Below are 24,752 nucleotides of genomic sequence, written 5' to 3'. Positions count from 1 at the left end.
GAAGTCAAGTTAACAGGTCTGTAATTGCTCACCTTTGATCCATTTTGTGAATTGGTCCTTAGCTTGCCTATCCTGCTATGTGATTAATTGCAGGCTATTTTATATAGCCTGATAATTTATATGCATCCCATGCATTTTTCTTCTGTGCCACGAGCCTCTTCAGTTCTTCTGACATCTATTTAGGTCTAAGGCTTGAACAGTATCTCTTAGTTGATATAAAATGCCTAGTACCTTCTGCAATTACTTCCCTGTTGCTTCTCATTTAGAATTTGCTGTTGGCAACATTACAGTTATTCTTACTGCATAGAATATAAAATCTGAGTCATTATAGTCACTTTTACAAGAGTCCTTCCTTCCCTTGCATTTAATTACTCTATTTCAGTATTTTACTCATAAATAAAGATTTAAATAAAATAAATTGCATATTTTCATCTCCTAATTTGCATTGCTGATAGTCTAGAAAGTCAAAACTATCCTTCCTTTCAATCACAATTACAAAAGACCAATGAGAGCCAAATATATAGATGATAAATCATGTGTCAATACAAGTTAATGTAGTAGAACTTTAATGTAAACTGTTTTACATACTGTAAAAATAATTTTGCAGAAAAAAAAAAAAAAAAAAAAAACTTAAAAGTAGTAATAATAGTAATGGCCATACAGTGCAAGGGAGCCAGAGGCTTTTGCTGCACTGGCTTGTGGGAGGCAGAGTAGATAAGAAACTAGAAATTATTTGTTTCACTCCTAGAAATTATTTGTTTCACATATATTGAAGGTAAAGAAATAGATATTTTGCAGTTCTGTCAGTTTAACTATGAAGACCTACCCAAATTGCTATTTTGAAATAATCAATGTACAGTGGTCTTGGGTTGGGGAACTAACAAGTACACAAGAAAACATGACATTGGTATTAGTATTGCATAGAGTGCAAGGAAACCACGGGCTTTTGCTGCAATGGCCAAAAAAAAGTAGATAAGAATATACAAATTAGGAACTTTCCTCGTCATGTAGGCAACAAGTTAACCCTCTTAGTATTTTAATAATTCTTCATAGTAGTTCTGAGTTGTTGGAAAATATTCAACCAAGCAGGGAGAGGGGAATCTTGAATTCAGATCTTTTTTGGTGCAGGTTTGGAAATGCTCTTGACAGAAAGTCTGAACAGCAGTGCCATTGTTATTAATGACCCACCAATTCTGAAGAGTTGTGAAATCTGTTACAGTATATTTCTTTAAGCAGTCATAATCAGGTGATGTGTAAATGGTCATACAGTCAGAATTCTACAGACCTAAAAATGTTAGGTAAGGTAATATTTTAAACACGTACTATACTGCTGAGCAATCCTGTTGCTGCATTTTAATATAAAAATGTGTATTGTGTCAGTGAAATTTAATACCTTTTAGAATAGTGTACATCCCAAATAAATGGCAATATACTTGGGAGAATTTGTGTGTGTGTTGCAAGATTAGGAAAGTCTTATGTCTTTAAATGAGGTGTTTTCTTCAGTCTTGGTATCCATTGAGAAAGAAGCTATTCTATACACAGTGTGCATATATACACCAAAATAAATAATCATAAATATTATTATTGAAGGAGTTTGTTTATACACGGGTAATGCACACTCATCATTTCTACTACCAAGGTAGTTTTAATGCAGTTTTAATTATATCTCATTATGAATACCTTCACGAGTTGCCATGTTATTACACTATCTTGAAGAAGTAACATTAGTCTGCTCCATACGTGAAGCATTACTTATTCGAGGTAGTGCATTTAAACTACACTACCCTGAAACTTGTTGTGAATGTATTCACAATTTGAGATAAAATTAAAAGGAAGCATTTAAACTACCTTGGTAGTAGAAATGATGTGTGTGTGTGCATTACCCATGCATAAAGAAACTCCCTCGTACACTTAGGCATTTAGCCAAGAAATACCTTTTAGAATATTATTTATCATGGTGGTATAACATTATAAAGTGTCAGAATGGTATTTCTTCACCTGAAAACCCTTTTCACTTTGCTTTACAGTATGAAATTGCATCCCATCCTATTGATTGTTTAGCACTCAGTAGAAACCATTCTGTAGAGAATCTAATTGAAATTTAATTATACTGGGAATTGATTGATAGGAGCTTTTCCCCTTTTTTAGTGTTTTAAAGAATGAAGAAAATGCAGAAATTGAGGTATGGAATATATCAACGGCAGGAAGCATCACAGAAGACTTTAATGAAAACAATCATGTAGCCTTAGGACTGAAGTCGTCAGAATTACTGGAGATAAAACCGGTCATTTTGCCATCAAATATATCAGATTTTGATAAAGAAAATGATGACCCCTTTTCAGAATCGCTGTATGCTGCTGACATATTTCATTATTACAAAGAACGAGAGGTAAGTATAGTTTAAAAACTTCAGTGTGGTTATTATATTCTTGTGCTAAACTCCAATTGTTTACATTAAGAGGATTAATGTTTCCATAAGAATTATTTTAACTAAAGAAAGAGAAGTTTGAAAGAATAAAATCACCAATATTAGAAAGGAAACATAACTTCAAGTTTAAATGAACCACAGATTTTTATTCTTTCTTTGGAATCATTAGCTCAGATAAGAAGGTATACAGCCACTGCCTGACTTACATAAGGATTGCGTTCCGTGGAACTCTGTGTAAGTCAAATTTTACATAAGTTGGATTCCCTAAATGCTTATGCAGCACTTGCAACTATGTGCGCTGAATTTGATTGAAGCAAAAAAGAAATGTTCGGCGAACATTTAAATAGAATTATTTATTCCATTTTTTTATCTTGTGCGGGAAAAATTACAAAAATTTAAAAGATATAAAATTACAAAAAGAGAGAGAAGACAGGTATAACGTCAGCAAGTTTTACCTTTCATGCACTGTTGCCAGAATTAACTCTCTAGCTGATAAGCACGCCACTGTGGAAGTTGAGGGCTGTGGAGATTTAGAAGGGATTTTTTTCCAACACATCACAAAATTTCTCTGCAGCTGCAGAATCGGCGCTGGCGACTTCACCGCGTACTTTAATGTTTTGGAAACCAGTGGGATGCTTGAACCTATTAAACCACCCATTGCTTGCCACGAACTTGACTTGGGATTCGCTGTACTTATCCTTAATATCTTCATATAATACTTCTTGCTTTTGCTTGAATGGACATTGGACTCAGGGGCACTTGCTTTTGAATCTGATTTTCCATCCATATTATTAAAAGCTTTTCCATCTTCGATATAGCACCTGAATGCTGTTTTGTGATCACTGTTGATCCTTTAACATGTTCTTTTACACATGCACTGTCCCTTAAATTAGTATTCACTGTTGAAGCAGCGAGACCTAATTCCATGAAATAGATGACAAACTTTGTGCTGCTTTGTACTTCTTAATTAAACTCTTCATTTCTAAATCAATTTTGTTTAATTTCCTAGCACTGCCAGCATTTGCACTTTCTGTTGGTCCCTTTCCCTTCACCATTGTAATAAGTAAATAGGAACGAAGAGAAGATTCTGAAACTTTCGTTTTTTATTTGATTGAAGGGTTCAATGAAGTGAGCACATTTCACCATAATAAAGTAAAAACCCGCACAATTCCAGTTATCGGTATTATCACAAATGCAATAAGATCGAGTTTACTACCCGTTTATAATAGATTGCGCTAACAGAAAAGCCCAGTAAACTGGAAAGTGCAAATTGTTTTTATTGTTTTATGGTAGTGACCTCCAAAATATGCTTTAGAAAAATATCATGAAGGCATTCAAAATTGATTCTTATAACAGAACATATTATTATCATTAGCCATATGGTGCAGGGAAGCCTGAGGCTTATGCTGCACCAGCCAAAAAAAAAAATTTCTGAATTACCCTAAGAGAAAGATATGATAACTATGAAAGTGTAGTGCAATTTTCATTATAAAAATGACATTTTAGAGAGATAAATAGTTTAATTATATAGCGAAAATTTCAGCTTCTGAGGTCTTGGAATGAATTGCCAAAAAAAAAGTGTTATTTGGTCCCCATGACGGTTTTTCGCAGTACCTCCATTTTTTACCTATGGGATGCAAAATACGTTTCCACAATTTTTTTAAGTTTGCACTGGCTGGCAAAAACATGTAAAGTTGAATTTCCGTAAGTCAAGTATTACGTAAGCTGGGGAGTGCCTGTAATTGATAAATTCAGACATCCATTATGTGGCAGTGATAAGTCACAAACAATAACAGAAAGTGAACAGTTAAGAAAGGAGGCATTTTTGATTCAATGTTTTCCTAACAACTTTAACTGCAGCCTCAGCATGAAGACCATGAGCACATTTCTAAATATTTCAAATAATTGATATGCCTTACTTGCAATCCTTTTTGCATATCCTGAAGAATCAAAAAAAATCACTACACTGAAGAAATTTGTTTTTTTTAACTAATGCTATCAAATATATATTGTCTACATGGTGGTTTTTTTTTTTTTTTTATACAATTGAAGCTCTTTATAGCGACTCTCTTTTAAATTCCCTTTATGTTATAATGACCAAAGATGTATATCAATAATAATGTATAATTTTTATAATACTAAAGTCCCTGTTCCGCAGGCTTTCCCGTTATAGTGTGCTTGCCGGACAACTCTAATCACAGAATAATTTAGATAATCGATTCATGCTATTACTCAACATTCAAAGTGTATAAAATGGTTTCCGGACAAACTCATCACTAACATTAGCATTCCAGGAGGCCTGGGTTTTATATGATCGACTAGAGGTTTATTTAGAACTGAATCCTGTGTTCTTAAATTTACTCTAAGAAGTAAAGTGTAAACTGCAACATCAAGATGCGCTGTGATTTCCACTCTGGTCCCTTTTCAGATGATTAGACTCCAGAGCGGCCGCAAATGGTGGTTCTTTTACAATAACTTATTCAGTGACGTATGTGTAACTAGAGAATAGCCAAGAGGCAGGGGTAAACAAACAAAACATGATTTATTAAACATAAACACATATTACACTAAATGAATATAAGGGATGACGTTGCATCTTCGTGTTAAAAGAGTATAACTCTATACCTTCGTCCTATATACTGAAAGTTACACAATGTACTATGGGTTAAAATATAAATGATACATGTATATCAGTTTGGTTGCGTTCTTCGTGTGACATTTGTAAACAGCTATTACTCGTACTCTCAGCAACTGACAAACATCTTGCTGTTCAAGTTTTGGGGGGGGTATCTAATTCACATGGGAGTTCAACAATGATTAACAATATTACATTTAATAATGAGTCGCATTAATAATACATTTTAAGGTTCAAGTGCTATAAAACTCAACATTCGTCATGGTGTATACCTAGGAGGAGAAATGTCTGTTAGGGGCTTAATATTTAAGTAAAGTGTAGGATTTGATATTGGTCAATTTAGTCTGGTATGCGATCAAGCAACGAGGGACAACTTGCTGGCCAGCTTCTGTCTCATCAGAGATTTTAGATTCCTCACAACGATCCATCGGATATTCCTCTTCTTCCTTCATACATTTAGCCTTTCTCTGCCTAAAACTTCGCTACCGCTTTTCCACAACCGCTCTAAGACATCAGAGTATGCAACCAACCACAATCACCCCCTTTCTTTGTCTTCCCTCACTATATATATAGGTCCCCTTCTTTCGAGCCTACCCCGTCCCCCGCATTAGCTCAGGTTCATTTTGTCGGAGGGGGGGGGAAGAAAACAGGGACTGTCATCTAGGAGACCTAACGTAATCAAAATGGAATTCATGAGGGGGCATAGGGCAACTTCATATTTGTATCAGGTTGCTTCTCTAGACTGTCCAGCGGTAATCACTAGATCTAAAGTCTGATCAATTCTACTTATTTTTAGATAACAATCACGAATGACGACCTCTCGCTACTAACTAGCGGACACGTAACGGTGGTGTAATGTTTTATGACTCCTTTTCTCGTGCGGCTTCAATTGTACGTGAAAGCAAAAGTAAAACACAGCCTTCCCCCGATTGTTTTACACATACAGCCAGTGACACAAGTATGAGGCGTCTGCTCTCTCTAAAGGTGAACCAAACTAAGTAAAAATAAAGACATTTTCACACTCCTTACTGCCCCGAATAGATTTTTGGCCGTTGAAAGAAAGTTTCATGGTCCCAAAATTTAAAGCCTACACCACCTCGAAGATCGAGCATGGAGCCTTAGGTTGGAAAGAAAAAGAGAACACACATATCTCCTCTTGCACAATTGGATTAATCTTAATTACTACAAATAGTGTTAAAGAAAACCATGTATTTGATAAAACAGTCTTCAGTATGTTATTAGGGTGTGTGTAGACAATCATCATAGTTTCTGTTGTGAGATTCACATTTCCATTTGCAGTTTTTAGCCTGAGAGCTGCTGCTGGGAATACTGTCTGATTTCCTGGCCATATTTCCCTTACACCCAAGTTTTATTGATGAACACCGATATCTGTTGGAAACTGATTAATGTTTCATCTGAATATAATGTTAATCGTAAAGTTCAAAATAATGAGAAAGCTGTCCTACATAGTCTTGAAACAAGTACTTGGCAGAATGCATATTTTGGATTTCCTAAAATAACTGGAGTGTGCTAAGTAAAGTATATGCATCTGTACTTTACTTATGTAAACTCTTTTCTTTACTTATGTAAACTCTAGAAGGAAAGGGATGAATCATATTGGACCACTTAACTATTCGTGACCATGCTCAGGTAGCTGATAAATTGAATGAGTATTTTGCATATACATTCACACATGAGGAGTTATTCAATGAGGGGAATGCCAGAAGTTTATCAAACTAACAGGGAGCTCAGTGATTTTGTAATAACTGCATAGTGTAATACGAGCAAAGTGGAGGATAAATTGTTGAAGCTAAACATAAAAAAAAAGGCACCTGGGATGGATGGGATCTATCCAGTTATATTAAAGGAGGGAACAAAGGAAGTAAGCCAACCCTTAGCCATAATTATGAGAGCTTCTTTGGACTCAGAGGAGGTCCCCATGGATTGGAGGTATGCAAATCTATCACCAATTCACAAAGGAAGTTCAAAAGGTGACACAAGTAACTATTGACCTGTTAGTTTAACTTGTGTTCTGAGGAAAATAATGGAATAACTGGTTATAGAAGCATTGCAGGATCATCTAAACAAGAACTGCAGTAACAATTAAGACACAGCATGGGTTTGTTAAAGGGAGGTCTTTGTCTAACCAATTTGATCGGATACAACAATGTGATCACAAAAATACATTTGATATCATATACTTGGATTTCAGGAAAGCTTTTGATACTGTTGCACATGGAAGACTTGTACAAATTGGAGAGGTATGGCATTAAGAGTAAGTTGCTACAATGGATAAAGGGATGGTTGAGTGGGAAAAGACAGAGTGGTAATCAATGGACACTGCTCTTCGTGGTCAAATGTTTATTAGTGGTGTTCCCCACTAATAACTCTTGACCCAGGGTTCGGTGTTGGGCTCATTGTTGTTTTGTATATTTATCAATGATATTTATGAAGGTATATCAGGATTATTGTCCAAGTTTGCAGATGATACAAAGGTTGGCAGGGTTGTTAATGACAGTAAAGACAGTATGCTGCTCCAACTGGATCTAGATAAGTTGGACAAATGGGCTGAAAAGTAGCATCTGAAGTTTAACATTGATAAATGCAAAATACTACATATGGGTAACAATAACCCAAGAGAAACATACCAACTGTGTGGTATTACACTCAGGGAAGTGGAAAGTGAAAAAGACCTAGGGGTAATTATGAAGTTTGATGAGAAGTGCAGACGGGCTGCCAGGGCAGGTCATGCAGTCTTGTCATATAGGAATTTTGCTAGCAGGGAGAGGGAGGTGATTATCCCGTTATATAAGGCAATGGTCAGGCCACACCAGAGTACTGTGTGCAGGTTTGGATGCCTCGTTTTAGGAAGGATGTAGAGTTGCTAGAACGAGTACAAAGAAGAGCAACGAGATTGTAGGGGAACAAAGGGTGTATACCAGTACTGTTAGCACTGGTACACTATACTCTAAGGCAGGGGCAGGAAACCATTTTAGTACCAGGGGCAAATTGCAAGTGCATAACAACCAGTGGGAGTACATTTTTGCTGGGAAAAATATGGTTTCTTAAATTTTACAAATTCATAAGTACGCACGTGACGACACTAAGCAATATTAATTAAAATGTTATAATGTATTAATTTTAATGAAACTTCTTACCCTTTAATGACAAGGTTGTCTCTGCTAAGCTCAGAGATGTTAGATGGCACTGATAATTCAACAATTCTTTGTTGGTTTGCACGATTATCATCCATAAGTCTAGCATGCAAGTGGTTCTTGTTTAAATTTAATGTTGAGAAAAACTGTTCACATCAGTGATGCAATTTTCAGTGCACGATTACTCAAAAGTGGATATTTTTCAGTATCTACGTAGGATTTATAAAATTCCAAAATAGGTGTACTATTAAATTTGCATTTCAAAGTATTATCCAGTTGTAAATGAATTATTTCTAGTTGCAAGGAATCAGGAGCTTCATCTGTCATTACATCAAAAGTAGTTTTGCATATTCTCTTAGTTTGAGTTCATGATTTTGTAAAGATTGGAACCCTCTGCAGCATGTACCATCAGGTTTTGTTTTATTTTTTCAGTTGAGTTACAAACAATTGCAGCATTGATTTGAAGCTCCTGATGTTTTTAAATTCTGTACAGTGATGATGTTACCAACAGCAAATTCTAAGTGGAAAGCATTCAAGGAATTAATCATGGAAGCTACTAAAAGTTTCATACCTATTAAGAAATATTGTTTAAGGATTAGGCCTAAATGGTTGTCAAATGAACTGAAGAGACTCGTGGCAGTGAAGAAAAATGCATGGGACGCATATAAATTATCAGGTGACACAGAAGCGTATTGCAGATATAAGCTAGTCTGTAATCAAGTCACAAAGGAGGTAAGGCAGGCGAAAGCAGATTACGAGACATCTTTGGCAAAGGATGCTAAGAAACATCAAGGATTTCTTTACTTTTATAAACTCTAAAAGGAAGGGGATGAATCTGATTGGTCCACTTGATATTGATGGTTCAACTGTTGATGATCCTGCTTAGATCGCAAACAAACTGAATGAGTATTTTGCAGCTATATTCACACATGAGGAGTTATTAAGGTTTGAAAATGCCAGAAGGTTATCAAATTGTAGAAGGGTGCTTAATGATTTTTTAATAACTGAGAGAAAAGTGAAAGAGAAATTGTTGAAGTTAAACATAAGAAAGTCATCTGGGGTGGATGGGATCTATCCAGTTATATTAAAGGAGGCGGAAAAGGAAGTAAGCAAACCATTAGCCATAATTATGAGAGCATCCTTGGACTCAGGGGAGGTCCCCACGGACTGGAGATGTGCAAATGTATCCCCAATTCACAAAGGGGGATCAAAAGGTGACATTAGTATTTTTTTTTTTTTTTTTTGGTAGTTGTTGGCACATCGGCTTCTGTGGCCATAATGCACCTCCCAAGGTTTTTGCAGTACTTTGATCCCAGCTTGAGGCGGGATTCGAACCCGTGACCTTTGTGTTGCCAGGCAGGCACTTTACCCACTTAGCTAGCTTGGTCGGCACATTAGTAATTACTGACCAGTTAGTTTAACTTCTGTTCCAGGTAAAATAATGGAGTCACTGGTTAAAGATGCATTGCAGGATCATCTAGACAAGACTGCAGCAATAATTCAGACACAGCATGGGTTTGTTAAGGGAAAGTCTTGTCTGACAAATTTGATAGGATATTATGATGTGGTTACAAAGGAACTGGATGCAAAAAATAATTTTGATATCATATATTTGGATTTCAGGAAAGCTTTTGACACTGTTGCGCACGGAAGACTACTGTACAAATTGGAGCAGAATGGTATTAAGGGTAAGTTGCTACAATGGATAAAAGGATGGTTGAGTGGGAGAAGACAGAGGATGGTAATAATGGGTGCTGCTCTTCGTAGACTAATGTTATTAGTGGAGTCCCACGAGTTCAGTGTTGGTGTATTTATCAATGATGTTGATGATTTTGTATATTTATCAATAATATTAATGAGGGTATATCAGGCTTAGTGTCAAAGTTTGCAGATGATACAAAGGTTGGCAGGGTTGTTAATGACAGTAATGGCAGTGTGCTACTGCAACAGGGTCTAGAAAATTTGGGCAGATGGGCTGAGAAGTGGCAATTGAAGTTTAACATTGACAAATGCAAAGTACTGCATATGGGTAGAAGTAACCCCAGAGGAATGTACCAACTGTGTGGTACTACACTTAGGGTAATAGAAAATGAAAAAGACCTGGAAGTAATTGTGCAATCATATATGAAGTCTGAACAATGTGGACAGGCTGCCAGAGCAGGTCATGGGGCTTTGTCAATGATATACAGCAATTTTACTAGCAGGGAAAAGGAGGTGATTGTCCCTCTGTATAAGGCAATGGTCAGGTCACACCTTGAGTACTGCATATTGGTCTCGAGGTCTCATTTTAGGAAGGATGTAGATTTGCTTGCGTGATGGAGAAGGGCAACAAGATTGGTGAGGAGAATGAAGGGATCCTCTGACGAAGAGAGGCTTAATTTCTGCAAATTGCAGCGGCTGGAGACTAGGCACCTGCAAGGTGATCTGATTGAGGTGTATAAGTCTTTGAATGGGTTGAGCACGCTGAATTCTGATGGGATTCTTCCACTTGTTCAGATTACGAACCAAAGATGGCACAAATTAGCCAGCGGATGATTAATTGCTGGAACAAATTTCCATCTGTCATTGTGGAAGTTGATAGGTTAAATAAATTTAAGGAGGAACTGGACAAATATTTAGAGGGAGTTGTGTAAATTTTGTTTATTTTTTTTATTATTATTATTTATTTATTTTTATTTATTTATTTTTTTTTTTTTGTCTGTGCTGCATAAGCCCATACACTTGCTTTCTTGTATCACTACTACTACTACTAGAAGAAGAGATGGAACCATCTGGTTTGGCCCTTGTAATTTCAAGTTTATATCATTTAAGTGGCTAGTGATATCACCAAAAATGCCAAATCACATAACCACTTTTGCTACTCCAATTCCATAATGGGGGAGCCTTTAATATCCATGAAGAGTTTCACTTCATCTTTCAGCTCATAAAGCACTTGAGCATGTGCCCTTTGCTTATCCAGCAAACCTCAATGTACAATTAATCACCATATTCCGCTTCAAGGTCCTTTAACATTTCTTTAAATTCATTCTCTGTTCTTCAATCCCTTATTTTTTATGAAGTTAATACATTTTGTTGGTGAATAAGACAGTGACACACTATTAACAAATTCGATTTCAGGTGATGGCTCTCCAATTCCTTCTTAATTAAAGTAATGAGTCCTTTTTTGAGATCCTACCATAGACGGTGCACCATCTGTAACTACAGCCTAAGTTTTTCGTAGGTTAAATTGAAATCACATATTGCTGATTTGGCTTCAGAAAAGAGATCGTCACCTGTAGTAATCTGGGCATAGATTTTAAAGCAAGTAAATCTTTTTGTACCTTAAAGTATGCCCTTATCCCACATAAAATGTAGCCAAATGTGCCGCATTTGCTATATCTGTTGTCTCATCTACAACTATGGAATAAAACAAATTCTGATGCTGCCTGTTTCAAGAATACTTGGATATTGTTTTCCATTTCTTTTATACGGTCAGAAACTGTCCTCCATGATAAAAAAATATTCTCAAACAATCTGCTTTTTCTGGAGTTAAAATTCATGCAACATGCAACTAAACACTAAAATTCATCTTCAATGTGTGGCATCATTTTTTTTGTAATTAGCTCACACACTTCATAACTTGTTTGCATTATGGATATATTTTTCATGAATATGTCTTTTGAAAATAGACTGCTGTTTGCATAAAGATTCTTTTAAAAAATGTTGGCTTGTTTAAATGCTGAGTCTCATTCAGTTTTTCATATTCCTTATGCTTAGTCAAATAGTGGCATTCAAGATTGTACTTTTTATAAACTACAACTGATTCTTTACAAAATGAGACACACACTTTCCATTTACTTCCATGAAAAAATAATTATTCGTCCATTTTTCATCAAAGAACTTTTGCCTGCAGCTCTTCTTTTATTATTGCTAGTCATTGTAGAAAGGGATTACTTTTATGCACTTTACAATATTGACTTAAATAGAACTAAGCAAAAGTAGTAATAAATGTAGCCAGCATTGAAAATTATTGCACTTAATTTGCAACGATGCAACCGACAACCAACCAACACAAAACACTTATATCAACACTGACTATCCATCACCAATAACAAGATCTAATAAGACAGAACCAATGCATGCAAGCATGGTTTTTTGGGAGGGGAACAAATGCTAAATGCTAATTGGCTGTAATAATGGTGTGACATAAATTCATACATATTCCAACTTGTGATTAATGTCACCAAACAAGCAGTACAGCCAGAGGTGGACTGGCCATAATACTTAGTGTGATTTTCAATAATACACTCTGACCTCCAATAAATTCTATTTGTTGACTAAAGAAAACTAAATGCACAAAAATCATAACAACAAAAATATGTATCTTCCTTATCCACAGTAATATACGAAGTCATTTGGAAATATTTTCTTTTCCCTTGTAGTCTCATCAACACTGTTAGTTTGTTTGATAAAAGCAGCACCACCAGGTTGCCATTGCGGCTAGTGGCTACCATACATATTGATACAAGGTAGTTTGACTATGGCCACTATGGTGTGGTTATTACAAGTGCGCCTTCTCGCTACAGTATGTGGGCGAGGCGGTGTATAGGTGTTACGGACACTACTGAATTGTAGAATGTGAATTCTTTAGTTTGTAATTTATGTTAATTGGATCTCCCATGAATAATTCATGGAAGGTCCAATTAACACAAATTAAGAGTTGAAAGGATTAACATTCCACAGTTCACAATAAAGCTTTATCTTTATGATTGTGAAGCTATCACCATTTATTTATGTTAATTATTGTTGAATAAATTAGTGTTTTTTTTTATTTAAAATTCATTAAAAATAATTAATGATCAATAATTACTCTAGTTATTTGTAAATCCCCCCCCCCACCTGCACACACTTCCTGGCAATATGACCATAAACGCTAGTATGAGACTGCTACAAGTTTTCCCTGGTAAGAATTTTTGACCCAGTCCACCTCTGATTACAGCTAACAGAAATTTGTTTATGAAGTGCTTAAAACCACTTATATTAAATTACTGTTTGCCCTTAAGGCTTATGGCATTTTAGAGGACTCTGTCAACGGGCGGTTTCAAATTAGACTGGGAGCGAAATTTCGTCTGTGGGTGAGAGATTCCCCCACCCCTACTCTAAGGAGTATTAAGACGTATTGTTTTCACATTAATATCACTGCCACTCACTCCACCCTCCTGTGTAGGCTTTCCACTAGAATGAATACTAGATTTGCAGCAGCTGTAGTCCATTTCAACTGCTGATGTGCGGCATTTCAGCCTCACATTCACTGCAGTTTTTATCCCATCAGTTTCAAATTAGGACTCGGCACCAACCGTTCCAACCTTTGTTTATTATTGTTCACAAACCATTTTTTGATGACACTGATTTTACAGCATTGGCCAAGTGTCCTGCTGAAACAAAAAGGGCATGTACCAAAGACTTTCCACATCCTAGAGAGCATGTGAGTGTCCAAAATATTAAGGTAGGCATTGGCACTGATGGATTCCCCATATAACTGCCCAAGATACTGTTCATACTGTAAGAAACATTAATACACTATAACCTCACCTCCTCTGAATTTCATTGTTGGCACAGTGCACTGCAGCAGCAGCAGCAGATATTGTCTGGGCATCTTCTCACCTCACCTGGTCAGAATGGAAGTGTGGCAAAATTCATAACTATGGAATCAAATTGCACTGTTCTGTGGAACAATCACAGCATTTGTTGAACTATGTAAGGTGAGACTGCTATCTGAGGTTGAAGTTTGGCTTATGTGCCACACTCTCCCATGAAACCAAAGCTGTGGAACTTCATACTATGTATGTGTGTTCGCACAGACCACAACGTTGATGTTTTGCAGAGGTCTTGACAAGATTATCATGCTACACTTGGAATGCAAAATTAGGAATAAGATTGACGATTGTCACCCGTGGATGCATTATTTTTAATGCTAATGCCATTTAACGCATCAGTTATCTCATTCTCTGTGAGAGTGAGAAAGAGAGAGGTCCAGAAGAAGTGAGGTGGGGATCCTCCCAAGAAAAGTGTCTGCTTGAGAATGTGAGGTACTCTAAGCCTGAAATCAGCCGATTAATTCAGATAGGAAAACTAGGGGATTTTGTGTGAGAAAAGATCATTTTGTTACTGTTAGTCTGTTGAGAGAAAAACTTGCCTAACTTTTATTATTATTATTATTATTAGCTATATGCTGTGAGGAAACCTGAGGCTGATTCTTGCTTTTGCTCTTGAAAGACCTTTCTCATGTCACTGAAGGTGAAATAGGTCATGTGAAGAGAAATTCTTGATGTATTTAGGCTTATATGTGCGAGTAGTGTACCTACCTGCATATTAGTATTAGAAATGGCCACATGGTGCAAGGAAGTCTGACTTATGCTGCACCAGCCAAAAAAAAATAATAATAAATAAATAAAATAATAATAAGAAGAAAATTGAAAAAATAAATAATTAATAAAAGAAAAGGAAATAGACAACCTATGCATTTCCCTCCTCCCATAGGTAACTATCCAGCTGACCCTTGAATTTCCCCAAACTATCAACCTCTACTACCCATGTCGGTAACTTATTCCAGTAATTTATAACTCACTGGTTAAAATAAAACTTCCTGCAATCCAGTCTAAACATCTCCCCCGTAACTTGAATTTATGGCCCCTAGTTCTAGAATCATTTATAACCGTGAAAATTTCATCCTCATTCATTTTACTTATGCCTCTCAGAGCCTTAAACACCTTAATCAAGTCTCCTCTAAGGTGCCTAATTTGCAAGCTCTTCAACCCACATATTCGAAGTCTTTCCTCATATGGACACCCTTTTGCTGATTTCACCAGATAAGTTACCTGTCTTCGGACCCTTTCAAGAAGCTCGATGTCTTTCTTTAGGTGCGGTCTCCATACTCGAACACAGTATTCCAAGTGTGGTCTATAATAACCTTATATAATGGGATTTTGATGTCCTTATCCTACTAGCAAACATTTGATAAATCATTGATAGGACATCATGGGCCTTCCTTGCAACCTGTCTATAATGCTCAGAGAACTTCATGCCTGACCGTATCGTAACTTCCAAGTCCCCTTCATCCACTACTGGCTTCAGTTCAACTCCACCAAGTGTATAAGTTATTTTGGGGTTACTGTTCCCAGGTGTAATACTTTACACTTTGCTGGATTAAAGCATAGATGCCATTTTTCTGACCATGCCTGAAGTCTATCTAGGTCACTCTGAAGAAGCTCTGCTTGGTGGTGATCATTAACTACTGTGCCAATCTTTACAACATCTGCAAATCGACATCATATCCTCTACCCTTTCATTGATGTCATTTATGAAAATAAAAAAAAAAAAAAAACAGGGGTCTTAATAATGATCCTTGGGGAACCCCACTTCTTACATCAACCCAATCTGGGGAATAACCATTTATCACAATCCTCTGCTTCCTGCCTTGATGCCATCCTGCTATTCATCTAAGGATTTTCCCTGATTCCAACCTGTTAAAGTTTTTAAAGTAACTCCTCCTAAGCTTTTAAAGTAACTCTTCATGTGAAACTGAATCAAATGCTTTGCTGAAATCCAAACAAACAATTAGCATTAGCATTAGCAGAGGCATATGATGCAAGAAAGCAAGCTTATTCAGCATCAGCCAAAAAAAAAAAAAAAAAAACACTACTCCCATTTCACCCCTCCGTTCGTTCGAAATACCTGTCCAGCTGAGCCTTAAATTTATTTAGGCTATCAACTTCAACAACAAGCGATGGGAGTCTATTCCACAAACCAACTGCCCGCTGGCTAAAGGCAAATTTCCGCACATCTATCCGACATCCGTCCTTCCTCAATTTGAATTTATGCCCTCTCAGGTGATTATTCTGAGCAAGAGGAAGAATCCCATCGGCATTGAGCATGCTCAAGCCATTCAAAGCCTTATACACCTCTATCAGATCACCTCGCCGATGCCTAGTTTCCAGGCTCTGTAATTTGCAAAACTTAATCCTTTCTTCGTAAGAGCAACCCTTTGTTCCATTCACTAATCTTGTTGCCCTTCTCTGTACTCGTTCGAGCAGCTCTACATCCTTCTTGAAATGAGGCCTCCAGACCTGTATACAGTACTCAAGGTGTGGCCTGACCAATGCCTTATACAAGGGAATAATCACATCCTTATCCCTGCTAGAAAAATTCCTGTATATCATTGACAAGACACCATGAGCTACTCTTGCAGCTCGTCTGCACTGCTCAGAGAACTTCATATCTGCTTGCACTATTACCCCCAGGTCCTTTTCATTCTCTACCACTGCCAGCGTAGTGCCACAGAGTTGATACGTTGATCTGGGGTTACTGTTTCCCATATGTAGTACTTTACATTTGTCAATGTTAAACTTCATTTGCCACCTCTCAGCCCATCTGCTCAACCTTTCCAGATCCTGTTGCAGCAGCATAGTATCAGTAGTGTCCTTAACAACCCTGCCAACCTTATCATCTGCAAACTTGGACATTAAGCCTGATACACCATCATCAATATCATTTATAAATACAGAAAACAACAATGGACCCAACACTGAACCCTGAGGAACTCCACTAATAACATTAGTCCACGTTGAGCAGTGTCCATTGATTACCACTCTCTGTCTTCTGCCACTCAACCATCCCTTTATCCATAGCAGCAATTTGCCTCCAATGCCACACTTCTCCAATTTGTGCAGCAGTCTTCCATGCGCAACAGTATCAAAAGCCTTTCTAAGATCCAAATATATAATATCAAAGTTATTCCCTGCATCCAGTTCTTTTGTGACTACATCATAGTATCCAATCAAATTGGTCAGACAAGACCTGCCCTTAACAAAACCATGCTGTGTCTGAGCTATAACTGAATTCTTGTCCAGATGATCCTGCAGTGCTTCTTTAACCAGTGCCTCCATTAATTTTCCTGGAACCGAAGTTAAACTAACAGGTCTGTAATTACTTGTGTCAGCCTTTGATCCTCCTTTGTGAATTGGGGTTACATTTGCACATCTCCAGTCCATGGGTACCTCCCCTGAGTCCAAAGAAGCTCTCATAATTATGGCTAGGGGTTTGCTTACTTCCTTTGCTGCCTCCTTTAATATAACTGGATAGATCCCATCCACCCCTGGTGCCTTTTTTATGTTTATCCTCAGCAATTTCTCCTCCACTTTCCCCTCAGTTATTAGAAAATAATCTAGCTCACTGCCAATGTTTACTTCAGCTACGACATTCCCCTTCCTGAATAACTCCTCATGTGTGAATGTAGATGCAAAATACTCGTTTAGATTGTTAGCCACCTGAGCAGGATCCTCAACTGTTGAACCATCAACATCCAGTGGACCAATCTGATTCATCCCTTTCCGTCTTGAGTTTAAATAGGTAAAGAACTCTTTTCTGTTTTTCTTTGCGTCCTTTGCCAAGGATTTCTCATAATCTGCCTTTGCCTGCCTAATCTCCTTTGTGACTTGGTTACAGACCAACTTATATCTATCATAGGCTTCCATGTCACCCATTAATTTGTATGTATCCCATGCATTTTTCTTCTCTTCCATATGTCTCATTAGTTCATCTGACAACCATTTAGGCCTGAACCTTGAACAATATTTCTTGGTTGGTATGTAAAGCCTGGTAGCTTCCAAGATTAGTTCCTTGAATGATTCCCATTTTGAATTTGCTGTTGGTAACATCATCAGTTGGTCCCACTGTATAGAATTTAAATACTGTCTCAGACCATCATAGTCACCTTTACGAAAGCAAAAACCCTTCCCTTTGCCTCTGATGGTAGTTACCTCCTTGAGTAAATCCCACTTCAGCACACTGTGATCACTGCCACCCAGTGGTTCCTTTATCTGCAGATTCCTAATGCATGAAGAGTCACTACTGATAATCAGATCAAGAGTATTACTCCCTCTAGTTGCCTCCCGAACATGCTGGCATAGAAAACAATCATCCAATAAATCCACAAAAGCCCTGCTAGTGTGTGAGTGACCAATCCACAAATTCCAGTCAATATCTGGGAAATTAAAATCCCCCATTATAAGACTCTCTGATTTACTGGCCCATTCTATTTCCCTGTACAGTATCTTATTATACTCATCAGAGTCATTAGGCCTATAGCACACTCCTACTCTCAATTTTGATTTACCTATGCTTATGTCACACCAAACTGACTCGACACTGCACTGTCCATCAATGTCGACTGGCTTCACTTCCTTGGATTTTATGTGTTTTTTAACTAATAGCATAACCCCCTCCTCCCCTCCTGTCCTGTCTATCCTTTCTATACCTTTCTATATAATGTCCTATACTTTCTATATAGTGTCGAAATTATTCCCTAAATCCTGTTCACGAGTGACCCTGTCAAAATAGCTAAATAGATTTGTTAAACATGATTTTCCCTTTACAAAACCATGCTGAGTATCCTTCAGAATTCCATTTTTTCTAAATGATCCTGAATTCCACCCTTAATCAATGCCTCCATGATTTTCCCTGCTACTGAAGTTAGACTGACATGTGGGTAATTTCCCACTCATTATCAGATGACTTCGACATCTGATAATGAGCTCTTAGTCATAACACAGAAAGCCAGAGACAATTAATAATTAAAATAATATCATATAATTTCATAAAATGCCCACAGTCATTTTATGAAACTACATATTTCATTTCAAAAAATTACTGTGGGAAACAAGTAAAAGCAGTAAAATTTAAACCATCCAGCACAGAAAAGCTAAATATGCAAATCCCTTATTATATCATTGTTCCAATTAATGGCATAATTTTTCCCTAAGAATGTAGACTGCTTTAAGCCAGAGGATGACCTGTACATGGAAGTTTTACAAATGCACAGGCTGAGAACTGTGCTAACATGGAAGCATGGAAGTGATTGCAGCCAGGCACTAGCTCTCAGGGATGGCAGTCAATACAGTGCTAAAGTTACCATTCATGTGGGGAAGCAGAAAAATTATACAAAATTACTGGGAGCTTTTAGTGTAATGGGTGGGGTGTATAAGTTTCTTATTTACATCTATGTGCTTAAAAATTGATGCAACCTTACAGGAAGCTCAAATAATTATGTAGTAGTAGTAGTAGTATTAATAGTGGCAAGTGATGCAAGAAAGCAAGTGTATGAGCTTATGCAGCATCAGCCAAAAAATAAAAATAAATAAAAATCACACCATTCCCTCCAAATGCCCGTCCAGTTCCTCCTTAAATTTATTTAACCTATCAACTTCCACAATGACAGATGAAAGTTTGTTCCAGCAATTAACCACCCGCTGGCTAAAGGCAAATTTCCACACATCTATTCTACATCTGTCTTTTCTTAATTTGAATTTATGCCCCCTTAGGTTCGTAATCTGAACAAGTGGAAGGATCCCATCAGAATTCAGCATGCTCAACCCATTCAAAGCCTTATACACATCAATCAGATCACCACGCAGGTGCCTAGTCTTCAGCCACTGCAATTTGCACAGCTTAAGCCTCTCTTGGTAAGAGGATCCCTTCATTCCCCTCACCAATCTTGATGCCCTTCTCTGTATACCCTTCAAGCAAATCTACATCCTTCCTAAAATGAGGCCTCCAGACCTGTGCGCAGTACTCAAGGCGTGGTCTGATCATTACCTTATACAGAGGGACAATCACCTCCTTTTCCCTGCTAGCAAAATTCCTGTATATCATTGACAAATCCCCATGACCTGTCCAGCAGCCTGTCTGCATTGCTCAGAAAACTTCATATCTAACTGCACAGTTACTCCCAGGTCTTTTTCATTTTCTATCACCTTAAGTGTAGTACCACACAGTTGGTACATTTCTCTGGTGTTACTTCTACCCATATGCAATACTTTGCATTTGTCGATGTTAAACTTCAGTATCCACTTCTCAGTCCATCTGCCCAAATTTTCAAGATCCTGTTGGAGTAGCACACTGCCATTACTGCCATTAACAACCCTGCCAACCTTTGTATCATCTGCAAACTTCTACACTAAGCCTGATATACCTTCATCAATATCATTGATAAATATACGAAACAACAGTGGACCCAACACCGAACCCTGTGGGACTCCACTAATAACATTAGTCGACAATGAGCAGCACCCACCCTCTGTCTTCTTCCACTTAACTATCCTTTTATCCATTGTAGCAACTTACCCTTAATACCATTCTGCTCCAATTTGTACAGTAGTCTTCCATGTGCAACAATGTCAAAAGCTTTCCTGAAATCCAAGTATATGATATCAAAATTATTTTTTACATCCAGTTCCTTTGTAACCACATCATAATATCCAATAAAATTTGTCAGACAAGACTTTCCCTTAATAAACCCATGCTGTGTCAGAATTATTGCTGCAGTCTTGTCTAGATGATCCTGCAATGCATCTTTAACCAGTGACTCTATTATTTTACCTGGAACAGAAGTTAAACTAACTGGTCTGTAATTACTTGTGTCACCCTTCGATTCCCCCTTTGTGAATTGGGGATACATTTGCACATCTCCAGTCCGTGGGGACCTCCCCTGAGTTTAAGGATGCTCTCATAATTATGGCTAAGGGTTTGCTTACTTCCTTTGCCACCTCCTTTAATATAACTGGATAGATCCCATCCACCCCAGGTGCCTTTCTTATGTTTAACTTCAATAATTTCTCCTCTGCTTTGCTCTCAGTTATTACAAAATCATTAAGCAACGTGCTACAATTTGATAACCTTCTGGTGGTTGACAAGATGATTCAAACTTTAATAACTCCTCGTGTAAATGTAGATGCAAAATACTCATTCAGTTTGTTTGCTATCTGAGCAGGATCATCAACAGTCGAACCATCGATATCAAGTAGACCAATCAGATTCATCCCCTTCCTTTTAGAGATGTTTTACATATGTTGTGAAGAAATACATATTAAAAAAAAAAATTAACATGTCAGTCTCTACTTAAAAAATACAAAAAAAAAAAAACAAGCCTAATGAACAAAATATACAAGCCTAATGAACATTGTTTGGACACAGAGGGGAGATTATTGCTGTATAACCAGAGGGAATGCCAGAATAATGGTCTTAGGTCTTGTTTTAAAGAGAGTTTCCAAGAATGGCTTCAAAGTAGTAGTTTGTTTGAACAGGATTTTATGAAAGATTCATCCATTTTAAAACATATCATTCATAACTTCATTATCCCTTTTTGTTGCCTGTTGCTTGCCAGGCATTGAAATTCAAAATTTGCCATCAGAGAAGAAATAAGCAACTCATTTTTTGGCCATCTTTCTATTATAAAGAATAAGTTTTCATGTTAGCAAAACAACAGAACTAGGACTCCAGTTGTAAAGTCTATGGATATTTCCATTCCTTATTTGCTACATTTGTTAGGTATTTAGGCATAGTGTGAGAGGACACATTATCATTTTTGAATTGTGTCAGATATTTATGTAAGAATACGAAGGCTGTGTTTGCTAAATTAAGGATCCCAATAGTTGAATAGAGTCTCCAGTACCTCCGAATTTAATATATAGTATGTGTTCATTCCAGCTGCGACATATATCTCAGTTGCCTTTGCTCATAGAGTTGGAAATTTTATGAAAAAAAGTTGCTGAATAACATCTTGTTTGGGTAGCCTGTTCAAGTGATTACAAAACATGAGTACTTTATAAAAAGAATGTTGGGAAAGATTCTAGGTATAACATTTACATATAATTATATATTTACATATGATTTCCATATGAATGGAACCTGTTTGTCTGAGAAGGGAAGAATATGTGAAATTATTCCTGCTGTGGATACACCAGTATGAGAACTGGATCATGGTTGGTTTTTAGCACAGCAGTCTCTTGCTTTATAGCATCATGGACCTTTCAAGAAAGAAAGATTTTTGATACAATCCTGTGTCAGTGCAAAAGAAAGGAGAATTTTGAACATGTGTTATGCAGTTGTCCATTCTATGCAGACATCTGGTCCACTTCCCATCATGAAGTGAACCTCGATAATAGTAACCTGAGAGGTGCCATCTTTGATACTAGAAAGTTTAGATCATTTGCAATTTGCAAATATCATTTTAAGAAAAGGGCAGATTGATCAGAGTGGATAAGATTAGATAGTAGGGTCATAACTTGCTCGGCAGATGTTAATTGTGAAAAATAAACTTTTGAGGGTTTTTATTTTTCCCTTGCTAGTTGCTATTATGTTATTGTACTCATTAACTGTTAATTGATAGTAAGACAGGCTAGAACTGGTTTGGAGAAATAATGTATGTAAAATGCTAGTTCTAGGGAACATCTAATTGCAAAAGAGGAATATTGAAATGAAATTGTCATCTCATTATATAAACCTATCACAATAGAGCTTCCAACTCTTATACTGAAACTGCCGAGTTACCACTGAAGGAACAGTAACCCCCAAAATGGTTCACTTATTTAGAGTGAACCATTCTGGTGGTTAGTCTGGGTTTAGGATTTCTTGGTTGATCAATCAATCAACCTCCATGATTTATTCCAGGTTTGTATTAGCATTTGGTGTTAATGTGCTATATAAATAATAACCAGTCAGTTTCCCTAAAAATGATCCATATTGGTGATGGCATTTACTGAGAATAAATAGCAGTATGCTTCTCTTTGTGATTCACTAATCTATTTATGATGTTTATTGCCAAAATTGGCCAAAAGTAATTGATGTAGATCATGTCTGTTAAATTTTGATGATTTTTAATCGTGTTTCAATTATACTTATTAATATAAGTAATGAAGTGTTTATTTGTTTAGGCTAAATTCAAAGTGAAGAAATACCTTGACTACCAGCCAGAAATCAATCAAAGCATGAGGGCAATCTTAATTGACTGGATGGTAGAAGTTCAGGAAAACTTTGAACTAAATCATGAGACACTTTATTTAGCAGTAAAACTGGTTGATCACTACCTTATGGTATACCCCGTTTCAAAGGCTGTTCTCCAACTGGTTGGGGCTACTGCTATATTTATTGCTTGCAAGTTTGATGTAAGTTTCATAATTGAATATGTTAAATTTCAGTAAAATTCTCTATTACACAGTAGAATTTTTATATTTCTTTCTCTTTCACTCTACTGGTTTGCCATGCTGATGGCAAATATTCAATTTTAGCTTATTATAAGCATTGTGCTTTTCTGCTGCCACTGATGTTAGCATTAAAAAGTGATCAAAATATATATTTTTTTGATTACTTTTTATCGCTCTATTTAATTTTGCATTAATTGAATTATATATATATATATATATATATAAACACACACTCACTGAGTGATCACTGAATTATGACCACCCTTATGAAAAGTGAATGTGGCCTGTAGACCATGTGAGGTAGAAGAATGGGCAGTTAGTCAACCTACCGAACCACTGATAAGGTGTCAGTGGTTCGGTAGGTAATAAAATTCCAAGCGTGATGGGTAAAAGGAAGGATTTATCGGACTTTGATAAAGGACAGATTTTGGGAGCTCGACGAGCTGGTGCCTCTATTTCCCAAACGGCTGAACTGGTGGGGTCTTCGAGAGCCGCCGTAGTTAGTGTACCAGAACTGGTGTCAAAATGGTCCAACAACGACCCGACAACAAAACTGCAAAGGTCAGCGAAAGGTTGAGGTTAGAGGTGAGTGTGCGGGTCCGACAACTCGAACAGGCATAGCACTTTCAAGAGTTGACTACCCAATATGTTGTATTGCCATGACCATGCGTCACACGTATGGGCTATACCAGCAGACAACCCCTATGGCATCCTCTCCTAACCAAGGTTCATCAGTGTAAAAGACTTGCCTAGTGCAAAGAGCATGCAAGCTGGATGTTAGAAGACTGGAAGAAGGTGTGCTGGTCAGATGGGTCACGTTATTTACTCCATACCATGGATGGTTGTGTACAAATTTGGTGTCAACAGCATGAGGTTCTTGATCCATCATGCGTGGTATCAAGAGTGCTGGCCAGTGGAGGTGGTTGTATGGTGTGGGGCATGTTTCACTGGCAGGAACTTGGACCCCTGGTGAATGTGAAACAACATATCATTGGTCTCCACTATTGTCAACTGTTTGCTGTTTAATACACGAGTTGGAAGAAAAATAGGAGCCTAGCTGTCAGCTTTATCCTTGGCTGAAGTGGCAATAGCAGCACAGGGTTTTGACAGAGGTGGGAACAGAGATCAGCAAAAGAGTCAGCTAATAGCTTTGGCAAGAGACTAGAATGATTGGCTACCATTTGGACAAGATACAAGTTTTGTACTCTTAGAAAACTAGTTTGGAATTATTAATAATTCCTTTACAATTGTTGCAAGCTTTGGTATAGGGAGAAAATGAAACTGAAGAATTGGAAAAAATCTAATTAAGATATGCAACATTCTTCTCTTGACCAGCCTTAGCACATTTATTGGAAAAACCAAGGTTTAGATAAAGAATTATGTCTGACACGATCTGAGCAAACGTTGACATCAGAAGTTTTGAAACAGTAATCCAACCAAGGAAAAAAAGAAATATCGCAGATCATCCTGTTTTGCATTCTTGTAATGCCAAACAACACAAGGTTGTGAATGGCCAT

At 37.1% G+C, this 24,752-nt stretch overlaps 1 protein-coding gene across 2 annotated transcripts in view; it reads left to right on the top strand.

Annotated features, from left to right (window-relative positions):
* The window catches only part of CycB3 (cyclin B3), a 200,659-nt gene that overhangs the window by 24,612 nt on the left and 151,295 nt on the right, over positions 1 to 24,752 (top strand). For both annotated transcript variants that reach the window (XM_090381974.1, XM_090381981.1), the window contains exons 4-5: positions 2,149 to 2,389; positions 22,966 to 23,196. In XM_090381974.1, coding sequence (XP_090238100.1) covers positions 2,149 to 2,389; positions 22,966 to 23,196 — 472 coding nt within the window. The remainder of the gene's footprint in view (positions 1 to 2,148; positions 2,390 to 22,965; positions 23,197 to 24,752) is intronic.

Source organism: Mastigoproctus giganteus, chromosome 1 (genome assembly GCF_048544385.1).
Source record: "Mastigoproctus giganteus isolate SK-2022 chromosome 1, ASM4854438v1, whole genome shotgun sequence".
Taxonomy (NCBI): Eukaryota; Metazoa; Arthropoda; class Arachnida; order Uropygi; family Thelyphonidae; genus Mastigoproctus; species Mastigoproctus giganteus.
Note: the sequence above shows the minus strand (reverse complement) of the source record. Positions and strands in the feature narration are given on the sequence as shown.